We start from the raw sequence: 13,728 nt of genomic DNA on the forward strand, positions 1-13,728 counted from the left end.
TGGGACAGAGATGACACAGAAATGGGAAAAGATATTGGTGTACTGCATTGTTTGATGGACAGCAGATCATTATTTTGTGTGATGAAGGCGAGATAATACCTCATCCCATAGCACAATAAGAGTAATTGAAGCCCTAGCAAAGGATATGGTTTTTCACAAGCTGGCTGATGTTGGATCAGAAGAGAGTACTTTCAAGAAGAGCTTTTCACACAGGAAACAGCAGATGGGAAATCAAACTTATTTAACTATGGGAATTTATCACACATTCTGCCTTTATTTGCAATTACCACTAATACTGGAGGTCAGCTTTAAAAGAAATATGGCATGCACAGTGAAAGATATAACAATCTTTTTCACACTGCCTCAATTTCACACTCAGTAATTTGTAACACACTAATTCCCGTTTCATGTAAATATGCGGGAATTCTCCATAGACAGTTACAATTTTTGGCAGTAGTTTGAGAGGGGAACAGATAAAATTCTTTTCATGTAGCACTTATAATTGATATACTGATAAAAACCAGTTTAACTACTCTCCAAATAGCCAGAAAACATAACTCAGAGTAACCATTACATTCTAATTTTTCAATAACTCCAAAGAATAGTAATTTTTGTGCACTCCACACATTCCTCAGATATATTAGTACAACATTGTCATTTGTCTCTTAATACTTATTGGAGAGTGTCATATTACAGGATGTAATTTAAAAACTTCAAAACGTGTGTTAAGTAATTCAAACTTAGAACATTACTCCCTCACAGTATTGATGGGAGAATTAGTCTCATTTAGGCACACATTAAGCTCAGTGTATGTCTGAGTAACAGGTTTTAACACTGTACCAAAAGGAAAATCCACTTGAGAAAACAATAAAATTATGAGTCATTACTTACCTTCATGAGGTGGAATATTAGTACTGCCAATAGCCCCCCGCCCCCTTCATCTTTCCCTCCGTTTGTCCTCACAACAGGTGAGCCCCTATCATCTGGGGTCTGAGTGACATGCCCTTCCTTTCGTACCTTCCCCAACCTATCCCTCTCTCTTCCCCTAAGAAAGAACTAATAGTACCAAAAATAAGGATATTTCATGAATATTTTTATATGTGGCTGTCAGTAGTACAAGTATTTTCCATCCCAAAATATTGTAGTACTGCATAATAATTTAATGATAGCACTGAGAACAAATAAAAACAGACTTCCAGTCATTCAAGAAACAAATTCCACTTTCACACCACACCACAGGTGATTATTTTTAATAGTGACTTTATTCTACACACTGCAAGGTATATAGATAAATAAGATCTGAACATGTTATATAAAATGACATTACTAAAATGCAACAGAATATATCCAAAAGATAAAACAGTCAAAAATAAAATAACAAAGTTTAAAAAAATCTTAATTAACATTCAGTCTTTACATTCCACTAATATTTCATTTCTGCTGTTGGCTCCTTATTTGTCTTGATCCGTATGGAAATTCTGGGTTGTTTCTCCAATTTAATTCTTCCTATATATGTATTGTATGGGGATCCAAAATAGAGGGCGTCTTCAAACTCAACAACATCACTGATTCCTGAGAGAGTACCATCCAAGCAATGCATGCTCTCTAATACTTTTCCATCCTTACCTAGTCTCAATAAGGTAAACCGTTTTGGTTCCATAAATCGTACAGATTCAAAATGTCCAATCTGAAAAATAATTTTTATTAATAAATTAATCATCTTTAACTGACCATTTGAAAAGTTGTTATTTCAATGAAACAAACTACATCTTTTTAAATGACATTTATGTCAAATACAACTTAATTACACCAAAATGCATGCACTATAGATGCATTTTAAGTAATTCCTTGTGGCTTCAGATTTAACACTGTTGTTAGAGCAACATGAACACACAAGAGTAGCAAGAGATCTACATGTTTGTAGTCTTTTTGTAGAACAACACTAAGACAGTACTTATTTTTCAGCACTGGTACGAAAGAAAGAATATCCCACCACCATCTCCTTGCAAGTGCAAATGTGTCCCAAAGTCTGATTTTTAAAAGCTGTGAATTAACTCTGGCAAAGAGACTGTAAGTCAAACATCATGGCCACTAAGTTCTCTTAACTTATGTGAAACTCTCATCAATTGTTTATATTTCCACAGGATGCCTAGAAAACAAGCAACTAAATATAGAATACGAAGTTAAACATAGAGCAGCAGCATTAACACTCTTCTAGCAATATACTGATGATGATGATGATGATGATGCACTTTTTTTACCATGTTACCACCTGAGAGGATATAGGGGGATCGAATCTCATGCAAAAAAATTGAAGACTGTGGCAACTAAATACAGGCAAATTGTGTCCACCAACAAGATAGTATACATAAATTCCAGGATGGTACTTTTTATGTAAAACAATGTAGTAGACACATACTATGAGATTTTGTGGCAAACATTAGTGACCTCTGACTAAATAGTATTTAACACTTCCACGTGTATTGGTAGCAATGGTGATTCACTACAGTATGGACCACACAAGGTACTAGACATCATCAATGTCAAATTATTCCTGTCACAGACAACTCTTGAACATGGTAGATGGTGTGGTACTGTCTCCAACATTTAGAGACTGTCGAAGGAAATCCTGAGATTTTCCATTGGTTTCAAATCTTGAGACACTCAGGCCAGTCCAGATGTGTGATTGCTGCAGAATTTTCCTCATACCATGCTGCTACAGTTTCAACTTGGTAGATAATGTTACAGTCCTCACTAAGGTGTTGAGAAAATAGCAGAAGAAAAATTTGGTTTTTTAGCACCTCAATGTTCCCATTTGACTTCAGGTACCTCAAAAATCAACAAAAGAAGATTAAACCATCCCTAGAATATCAAAAATCGTCCATCAGCATACACCAACCTTTGAACTTAAGCCCTTCCAGTAGGCTTGCTGAGATTCATGAACTACACAAATGTATTTTGTATGTCAAGATAAGATGTTTTCAGTTCATAAAGGTTCACTGTTGGTTTCTTTCTCTTCAGTCCAATCACAAAAGTTATGATCAGGTGTAAGCAAGAGTTTCTATCATTCAACTCTGATTCACACCTCAATGCATAATGTTCATATCAGATAGTATTCTTTGATAGAATTCTTGAATACAGAAGATGAAACGCTCATTCACATTCATGAAAGTTTGAAAAATTTGTACATTGATGCAACAGTGGATATCAGCTCTGTCAGATGGTGGGTTCATCACTGTAATGGAGCTGAAGGGCAAACACCTTTGGCTGATGAAATGCGAAATGGCAGGCTGGTTACTGCAGTCACTCCAAGCAACATTCAGTGGGTCAATGACATCATTTGTGGAGACGACTGTGTGACTCAGATGACTTGTGTTGCATTAACTCCCTCAATAAGGGCAATGTTATGATGATTCTTCGACAACTGGGATACTCAAAGGTTTGTGCAACTTGCATACCAAGAATGTTAACCAACCAAAATAAAAAGAGGCAAGAAAAACAATTGACTCCCAACTCTTGCAGGACTTCTATTTGAAGGAAGAGGAGTTTCTGGAAACAATTTGACCAGAGATAAAACATGGGTTCATTTTTTAAAAATCAGAATCAGAGAGGCAGTCAACGGAATGACGTCACAGAAACTCACCAAAGAAGAAAAAATTCAAAACTGTGCCATGGGCATGGAAAGTTAAGGGGGAAGAAAAAGAAACAGAAATAGGAGGCATTACTTTTTGACTGGGAATTTGTACAACATGCATTAGACAAGTAAATGCTGAACGAGGTGTGAGGGATAATAAAGGACCACCACTGAAGAGATTATCGGAACTGTGTTTCCCCAAACTAGCTCGAATGCTTCTTTAAGGATTTGGGAGATTCCATAAAATACCTGTTGAGGACAATTTTGAAACTTGAAATTGTCATCATATAGAGTAAATAAGTCAACAAACCAAGCATTTCACTCAGAGATAGAGGAGCAGAGGAGATAATATCAGCGTCAGCAGCACATGATGCAGCAATTTGTCCATATTACCTGGTGTAGGTGGGACTTCATGGCAAACTGCATCTTTAAGAGTGCTTCCACAGGAAAATAAATCAAGATGAGTCAAATTGAAGGACCTGGCAGGCCATTTTACAGCATCATACCCAGTAGTCAGAGAATTTCTCATTAGTGGTGTTTACACCAAAGTCACACATTCTGGCTACCTTACATCTCAGTTTAGCACATTCTTTAGATACGTTTGTGAAAATGTGACTTGGCTCACCCTGTACACAGTTCTCTTTCAAAATGTAACTATACAAACAATAAGCAAGTAGTAGCAGTATATAAGCAGCTATTACTCAATATACCTGAGAAAAAAGAAGCAGTATTTTTGTTCATTTTATTATGCTAAATTGAGCCTGATTAAGCAGAACAAAATTTATTACTGATTGATGATACTTAATTATTAATTACATGAAACAAGGGAAATGCAACCATTTATGTATAGAGGACACATGCGTTTTGCACAGGAACACATAATAGAAAACAGATGACACTAGCTTTCGAGCTCTACCTAGCTAGCACAAGTGTGTACGTTTGGCTGTCTGTGTGGTTGTTTGTGTGAATGTGTTTACTCTCAACAGAAAAAAAGAAAGAGCTCAAAAACTAGTGTTAATTGTTTTCTATTACATGTTTCTTTGTGCCATGCACCAGTCCTCTATATGTAAGTGGTTGTCTGTCCCCTGTTTTACGTAATTTTCCATCCATAAATTTCTGTTATTAATTTTGAACAGCTGCATGTGTCTGTTAATGTGAACCTTAATTTGGGCCATATTTCTGAAAGTTTTTCACCATGACAGAATTTGTACACTACCACTGAATGAAAGGGCTGTTGATCTTCAAATAGTTAATACAAAATGCTTACATAAAGAGTGTACAGCTATAAAAAACATACCCAGTGAGTGGCTCTCTTGACGTAATAGTTAGGATAAAAACGTTCAATGAACTGAAATGGCATCTCCAGCAAAGCCAGCAACCTGGCAAGAAATTTTCTTAGGACAGGATATTCACTAATGATGTGGTTAAATGCTGGATGATCTTTATCTGCTAGAAATGCTAGTGCAACAAAGTAGCTTCCTTTACCATCATGGCTCAAGTTGTCAGGAAAACCCGGTAATTTATCCACAAATATATCATTTGACCCTTTCTTTGCACCTTTAAGATAGTATCTGAAAAAGAAGGAAAAAATTAGCACACAGTAGCACCTAAAAAAGAAGGAAAAAAGTATATAATCAACATTTCATGCCTGCATGTAGAACAGAATAGGAAAAAATCAATATTAATCGAGTGTAGCAAGCCTTCTATATTGCATCTGGTAACACCTCACAATTCTTTCTGTGCCATCATTATGGTGTTTTTTATTATCACACAAAAAATACCTTTTAGGTTCTCTGTTCCTTGGGCTGTTTACCTGATATTTAAACAATGAAAACTCCACATAGTCTGCTACTTACCATAAAGGAGATACAGGAAATTGCAGACAGGCACAACTAAAAGACATTTACACAAAGCTTTCAGCCACTACTTTCATCAGCAAAAGAGAAACACAGAAACACACACCATCTGTATGCACAAACAAGCACACCTCGTACACTCATGAACCCCAATTCCAGCAGCTCAGGCCAGGATGCAGCTATCTGTGAATGGCAGCCAGCTATCTGTGGATGGCAGCAACAATCTGGAGGGACCAGGGAAGGTTAAGGGGAAGGGATAGTAGTGCACTGGTGGGGGCAGGGTGGGGGGAAGGAGGCAGAGTGTACAGGGACTAGAATGCCAACAGGTGCAGTGTCAGGAGGTTGTGAGGCAGGGAAATGGGGAAAGAAAGGAGCTAAAAGGAGAGGGGTGAAGAAAGATGGGTGGGTGCGTTAACAGAGGGCAGCAAACAGAAAGGCTAGGAGACGAGAATGGGGAGGAGATGATATGACAGAAGGGGTGGAAACTGTTGGGTGGAGGGTGTGAGGACAGTATGTAATTGTAGGTTGAGGCCAGGATAATTATGGGAGAAGAGGATGTGTTGTAAGGATAACTCCCATCAGCACAGTTCAGAAAACTGGGTGGTGTGTGAGAAATCCAAGTGACTTTGGTAGTGAAGCAACCAGTAAACAAGCACGTTATGCTCAGCTGCATGTTGTACCACAGGATGGTCTACTTTGCTCTTGGCCACAGTTTGGCAGTGGCCGTCATCCTGATGGACAGCTGATTGGTAGTCATACCAGTATAATAAGCTGTGCAGTGGTTGCAGCAGAGTTGGTAAATGACATAGCTGGTTTCTAGCCTGATCCCTGATGGGGTACAATAAAACTGTGACAGGACTGTAATAGGAAGTGTTGGATGAGTAGAATGGGCAGGTCTTGCACCTGGGTCTTCCACAGAGATATGATCCTTGTGCCAAGAGGTGGCAAAGGAAGGTATATAAACAAATCTGCAGCACTGCCATTGGCACCACATGGTATCCTCATATGCCATCCTGTTTATGAGCTATCTACTGGAGACCTTCCTAGGCCCCCAAAATGCCAAACCTTTGGCCTGGTACATGTCCACTGATGATATCTTCATGATCTGGACTCAGAGCCAAGACATCCTATCTTGATTCCTTCAGAACCCCAACACCTTCCCTCCCATCCGTTTCACCTGGTCTGGGGCTTGTGGTCTATGTCAAGCCTTGCTACTTCTGGATCATGGGGTCCTGGGTTTGATTCCCGGCTGCGTTGGGGATTTTTCTCTGCCTGGGGACTGGGTATTTGTGTTGTCATCACCATTCCATCATCATTGATGAATGTGGCTAGATTGGACGGTGTACAGATTGAGAATGTGTATGGGTGCTGATGACTGTGCAGTTGAGTGTCCCACAAACCAAACATCATCATCATCATCATCATCTGCTGCTTCACCTGGACCTCCTCTACACAGTGTTCCATGTGCCTAGACGTTGACCTCCTCCTCTCTGGTGATTGGCTCCAACTGCACAACTGTCCACATGAAAACCACCAAGCGTACCTGCATTTTAACATCTGTCATCCCTTTTGCACTAAAAAATCCCCCTCCCATATAGCATGGCCACCCAGGTGTGGTGTATCTGCAGTGACAAGAACTCCCTTGCTCAGAGTGCTGAGGGTTTCACCAAGGCCTTCACAGAAAGGCACTATCCCCCAGGCCTGATTTGCAACCAGATCTCCCATGCTGTTTCCCCCTTGCATCCCCAGTCCTTCAACCACCCCCACGAACTCGCCACAAAGGAGTGCCCTCTTCATCACCCAGTACCATCCCAAACTGGAACAAATGAACCACATCCTCCACCAGGGGTTTGATCATCTATAATCATACCCTGAAATGAGGGACATCCTATCCCAGATCATTCCCACCCCTCCTAAAGTAGTGTTCCAGCGCCCACCCAACATCCGCAACATCCTGCTCCATCCCTATGCCACTCCCAATCCCACAAGGATCATATCCCTGTGGAAGACCCACGTGCAATACCTGCCCAATCCACCCATCCAGCACTTCTTATTCCAGTCGTGTCACAAGTTTATCCTACCCTATCAAAGGATGGGCCAGCTGGGAAACTATCCATGCCATACACCAGCTTTGCTGCAACCACAGCACAGCGTTTAATAGTGATATGGATACCAATCAGCTGTCCACCAGAATGAATGGCTACCACCAAACTGTGGCCAATGTGTGTTTCTCTGTTTCTGTTTTGCTGTTGAAGACTATGACCACAAGCTTTTTTACAAATGTCTTTTAGTTGTGCCTATCTGCATCTCAACATTTCTTCTATACAGTAAGTAGCAATATTTACCTGATATTTATTTTTATTTGTTTATTTAGTAGTGCACTATGGGTGTACAAAAGGGGTGAGGTTTCAAATCTCTTGCGCCATCACGCCCCCCCCCCCCCCCCCCCCCTGCAGTATTATAAGTAAGAGCTGGATTTTCCATTACATTAGCATAGGTCCAGCAGAACAGTGACACCATTGGATGTGTAGAACCAGCAGCCCCAGGTAGCAGACAAATGCATTAAGGAATCTTCTTAGTGTGCACACACTAAAGATGTGGGCTATGTGCATACTGACAGCAGGTGGCCAATGACACAGACCATCATTACAAATGAGGCTTTGCTGTCACAAAGAACAGCATGTGACACTTGCGGTTGTGCCCACAGGTGGTGGTCAGGCTGCAGGAACGAGTGATTCATTCTTTGCACTATGACTCCTCCAACCACACTTGAGGCCATTGCTCTAGATACTGCAAGCAAGAACAAATTTGTCTTGTTGTCTCAGAACATGCTTTTCTAAAACCGAGAGAGAGAATGGATCACCAGAAGCAGAACCATTAGACGTACGTAGACAAACACTGCATACTGCACCAGCAGACATTTGTTTGGCAAAATCAGCTGTAAAGTTATTCTCAAAAATCATTAGGTCACAAAGAGAAGAAACTCTTCTTTTTATGTTGGTATTTCAAACAAAGTACTAAAAAGACTGAAGAACATGGGATAAACAAGTGACCTCTAATTATAAAACTGTTTCCTTTCTTTTCTTGTTCACAAACATTTCTGAGTAGGTGACTTCCAACAAATTACTTTCCTGAGAATAACTCATTAACGACAGCAAGCTTAGTGGTCAATGCAATAACCTTTTGACAACAGAATCCTTATAAGTGGTCAATGTATAATGCAAGAATGGCAAGATCAATTTATGAGGCAGAACTGCTGGCCTTCACATACCTTCAGGAGGTGAAATGTGTCCTATTGTCAAAAGACACACATAAAAGTAAAAGAAGAACTAACAGATCCTTCTTCTGGAAGAAAAGAGGAATTGGTTATAGAAGGATAAAATGAGAGATAGGTCACACAGATCCAGAATGAGAATGATCCACCTGTAGTGAGAACAAGGGTGTACATAGATGAAGGGGAGCGGCAAAGGTCATACACAATGACATGTGTGAAAAACTGCCATGTCTTGCATGGTGTTTATATGTGTTACTTCTGTGCTGCTAACTTTATTTGCAATAAATTTTGCACCCAGTATCCACATGTGCTGCTAAATGTACCTATAAACATATATCATGGTACCACACACAGTTAAGGAAATATGACATCATAAGCACTGAGATGCATTTAAAACTGCTGCATTGTGCATGGTGTTTAAATTTATTACTTCTTTTCAACTGTGTTTGCAACAAATTTTGCATACAGTAGCCACACATTCTGCTGAATGTACATACAAAATTATATCATTGGATGACACACAGATTGAGAGATATGAAGTCATAAACACTAAGATGGATCGAAAACTGCCACATTGTGTGTGACATACTTCTTTGCTACTAACTCTGTTCATAACATATTTTGCTGACAGTGCCCACATATGCTGCTGAACGTACCTACATAAATTTATAATTGTGTGACATACAGTTCAAGAGATGTAATATCATAAACATTGACATATGTAAAAAAATACCACATCATCCATAAGGTTTTAATACATTTATTCTTTACTACTAAGCCACGTCTAATGTTGAGTCAGCTTAAGAAAATCCCTGTCATCTGGCAGCACTTTCGACAGCTTTCAACTGTGAAGCACAAATGGCTGTAGGTGCAAATGATGATCTATGAAGAGGCATTGTCGTAGAGATGCTTATAAAATCGCATTGTAACAAGCAAAGAAGCTGAAATGGAATCATGTTCCTTAATATCGATACTGTACTTAAATTTATGCACATCTATTTCTGCAGCTGTTTCATAATTTAAACCCTGTTCTCACAAATACATGGAAAACTGTCAGGAGAGCAGTGTACTGATCATATGCCTCTCTATACCACATCCACATGACAATGCAAGGCGGAGGATGACATGGCAACTGGCAGACATCTCTTGGGCCTTCAAGGCCCCTTAAGGAGCTCATTTCAAAGTGTTACATAGTCTGGTGCTACAAGGTTATATACTTGTCACTGCAATTTATTTGTCTACTGGATTTTAAATTAACATCCAGGGTTCCTAAGGCATTTTTAATACATCACTAACCTGAGCTTTGTTTGGAGAGATACTGCCTACAAAAATCGTATGTACATGTGGTCGGAGTCATCTTATGTCTTGTTGACTTCTGAGTGGTTTCTGCCCCTGGGATAGCAACCCATGTGACTGCCTCATTAGTGCTATCATTGTTGGTTTTTTGCAGCCCCACCATTTCTACAGATTTCCTTAGCTTTCTTACGATTGTATGGTATCTAGTGAAACTGATGAGGTGTTTCCAGAATATAATTTTCTCTCTGCTGAGGAGTGTGCACTGTTATGAAACTTCCTGGCAGATTAAAACTGTGTGGTGGACCAAGACTAAAACTCGAACTCAAATCTTGGTCCAGCACACAGTTTTAATCTGCCAGGATTTTCATACTGGTGCACACTCCACTGCAGAGTGAAAATTTCATTCTGGAAATATACACCCCGCTGTGTCTCAGCCATGTGTCTGCTCCTTTCTTCCAGGAATGTCTGTCCCTCAAGTTTCACAGGAGAACTTCTGTGAAGTGTGGAAGGTAGAGGATGAGGAAATGGTAGAAGTAAAGCCATGAGGATGGGCTGTGAGTCTCGATTTGGTAGCTTAATTGGCAGAGCTTAATTGGCAGAGCACTTCCCTGCGAAACGTAAAGGTCCCAAGTTTGAATCTTGGTCCTCCGGCACACAGTTTCAATCTGCCACGGAGTGTGATGATGTATTGTTTACGATTTGGTTTTGAATGTTGTAATGAGGATGATTTTGTTTCAGCAACAATAAATTTCTTTCAACCACAAAGCAATGCTAATGTGAATCAGAGCAGCCATCAAAATATAAAAATGTGGAACTGCTTAAATGTAACACTAAAGATCTAATGTATTCGACTAATATGTGGAGTTAGTAGGAATTTGTGCAGCAGCAGAAGTACAGAAAGACAGAACATTATGAATAAATGGTTTAGCACTATTCAGGATAACATATAAAAGTTTTGTGCTCAGTGCAATTACTTATGGAAATGTTCAACCTTAGTCAAATGTGTTATGCTATAGCCCATTCAGCCACTAGTAAAATGGATTAAAGTTAAGATACAGTTGGCTACAGTAAAGTGTGTGAAAGAATCAAGCGAGGTTTATAATTGCACTGCCCTCAGTCCTAAAAGGAAGTTATGATTTTAGCTAGTGATTTTTGTCAGTTGTGTAATGAGAGTAAAGTTTTCATATAATAATAGGATTTATTACTGAAGAAAGGTTATTCTGCAGATTCCTTATTTGAATATCAAGATCAAAGTAAGTTTATATTTTAGTTAATGGAATAATGAAGTAAGTAAAGAAGCAAGGATAGATGGTAGTAATGATGCATTGATGGAATAACGAAGCAATAATGAGAAGAAATGAAAAATATGTTAGTTAGGACACCAGTGGTTAAGAAGCCTGACTTTGCGTTAGGGTAATTTTGGTGAATGCACTCCTCTAGCTCACAAAGTTCATAAAGAAACTCTATGATGAAAATGGAGACTTGAGTAAATATGACATGGAAAATATGTACAGACACATATCATTTTTGTGTAGTAGGACCTTTTTGTCAGTTAGGAAGCACATTAAGTATTTGTTATGTGAAGTGCGGCACTCAAAAGAAAAAGTTAAATGAAAGAGTAATGATCTGAAAACATAACAGCTAGGTGCAATATAAACTGCTGCTTATTTTGTTTTACATGATATTGACTTTGTTAATTAATTATATGAATATCATAGAAAGAAACATTCCACATGGGAAAAATATATTAAAAAAACAAAGATGCTGTGACTTACCACATGAGAAAGCGCTGGTAGATAGACACACACACACACACCTGCACATATACAGACACAGGCAGACATACATAAAGGCAAAGAGTTTGGGCAGAGATGTCAGTCGAGGCAGAAGTACAGAGGCAAAGATGTTGTTGAGTGACAAGTGATGTACGAGGGATGGCAACTTGAAATTAGCGGAGGTTGAGGCCTGGTGGGTAACGGGAAGAGAGGATATATTGAAGGGCAAGTTCCCATCTCCGGAGTTCTGATAGGTTGATGTCAGTGGGAAGTATCCAGATAGCCCGGACGGTGTAACACTGCCAAGATGTGCTGGCCATGCACCAAGGCATGTTTAGCCACCATCCTCATTACCAACAAACACTGTCTGCCTGTGTAGTTCATGCGAATGGACAGTTTGTTGCAACCATTACACCAACAACCTGAAAACAGCTTTCGCATCCCGCAACTACCCTTCCGAGCTGGTACAAGAGCAAATAACCAGAGCCATTTCCTCATCCCCTCAAACCCAGAACCTCCCACAGAAGAAACCCAAAAGTGCCCTTTCCGGGACTGGATCAGACTTTGAATGTGGCCCTCCAGCAGGGATATGACTTCCTCAAATCCTGGCCTGAAATGAAATCCATCTTTCATTAAATCCTCCCCAATCCAGCAAGAGTGTCTTTCCGCCATCCACCTAACCTTTGTAACCTCTTGGTTCATCCCTATGAAATCCCCAAACCACCTTCCCTACCCTCTGGCTCCTACCCTTGTAACCGCCCCTGGTGTAAAACCTATCCCATGCACCCTCCCACCACCACCTACTCCAGTCCTGTAACCCAGAAGGTGTACACGATCAAATCAGAGCCACGTGTGAAAGCACCCACGTGATTTACCAACTGACCTGCCTACACTGTGAAGCCCTCTATGTGGGAATGACCAGCAACAAACTGTCCATTCGCATGAACGGACACAGGCAAACAGTGTTTGTTGGTAATGAGGATCACCCAGTGGCTAAACATCCCTTGGTGCACGGCCAGCACATCTTGGCACAGTGTTACACCGTCCGGGCTATCTGGATACTTCCCAGTGACACCAACCTATCAGAACTCCAGAGACGGTGGGAACTTGCCCTTCAATATATCCTCTCTTCCTGTTACCCACCAGGCCTCAACCTCCGCTAATTTCAAGTTGCCACCCCTCGTACATCACTTGTCACCCAACAACATCTTTGCCTCTGTACTTCTGCCTCGACTGACATCTCTGCCCAAACTCTTTGCCTTTACATATGTCTGCCTGTGTCTGTATATGTGCGGATGGATATGTGTGTGTGCGTGTGAGTGTATACCTGTCCCTTTTTCCCCCTAAGGTAAGTCTTTCTGCTCCCGGGATTGGAATGACTCCTTACCCTCTCCCTTAAAACCCACATCCTTTGGTCTTTCCCTCTCTTTCCATCTTTCCTGATGAAGCAACCGTGGGTTGCGAAAGCTTGAAATTTGTGTGTGTGTTTGTGTGTTTTTTATTGTGTCTATCTACCAGTGCTTTCTTGTTTGGTAAGTCACAGCATCTTTGTTTTTTAATATATGACTTTGTTAACTGTATTTTTTGGAACTGATGTTGTTGTTGTTGTGGTCTTCAGTCCTGAGACTGGTTTGATGCAGCTCTCCATGCTACTCTATCCTGTGCAAGCTTTTTCATCTCCCAGTACCTACTGCAACCTACATCTTTCTGAATCTGCTTAGTGTATTCATCTCTTGGTCTCCCTCTACGATTTTTACCCTCCATGCTGCCCTCCAATACTAAATTGGTGATCCCTTGATGCCTCAGAACATGTCCTACCAACCGATCCCTTCTTCTGGTCAAGTTGTGCCACAAACTTCTCTTCTCCCCAATCCTATTCAATACTTCCTCATT

The 13,728-nt window shown here is 40.3% G+C and overlaps 1 protein-coding gene across 3 annotated transcripts in view; it reads right to left on the minus strand.

The window, feature by feature from the left end:
- Positions 1-1,243: 1,243 nt before the first annotated feature.
- Positions 1,244-13,728, minus strand: part of LOC126466399 (adipocyte plasma membrane-associated protein Hemomucin-like) — a 115,284-nt gene continuing 102,799 nt past the window's right edge. For all 3 annotated transcript variants that reach the window (XM_050096383.1, XM_050096384.1, XM_050096382.1), the window contains exons 7-8: positions 4,932-5,205; positions 1,244-1,687 (exon numbers count right to left, since the gene is read on the minus strand). In XM_050096383.1, the coding sequence (XP_049952340.1) occupies positions 1,424-1,687; positions 4,932-5,205 (538 nt within the window). In that variant the 3' untranslated portion in view covers positions 1,244-1,423. The remainder of the gene's footprint in view (positions 1,688-4,931; positions 5,206-13,728) is intronic.

Source organism: Schistocerca serialis, chromosome 1, assembly GCF_023864345.2.
Source record: "Schistocerca serialis cubense isolate TAMUIC-IGC-003099 chromosome 1, iqSchSeri2.2, whole genome shotgun sequence".
In the NCBI taxonomy this organism is placed as follows: Eukaryota; Metazoa; Arthropoda; class Insecta; order Orthoptera; family Acrididae; genus Schistocerca; species Schistocerca serialis.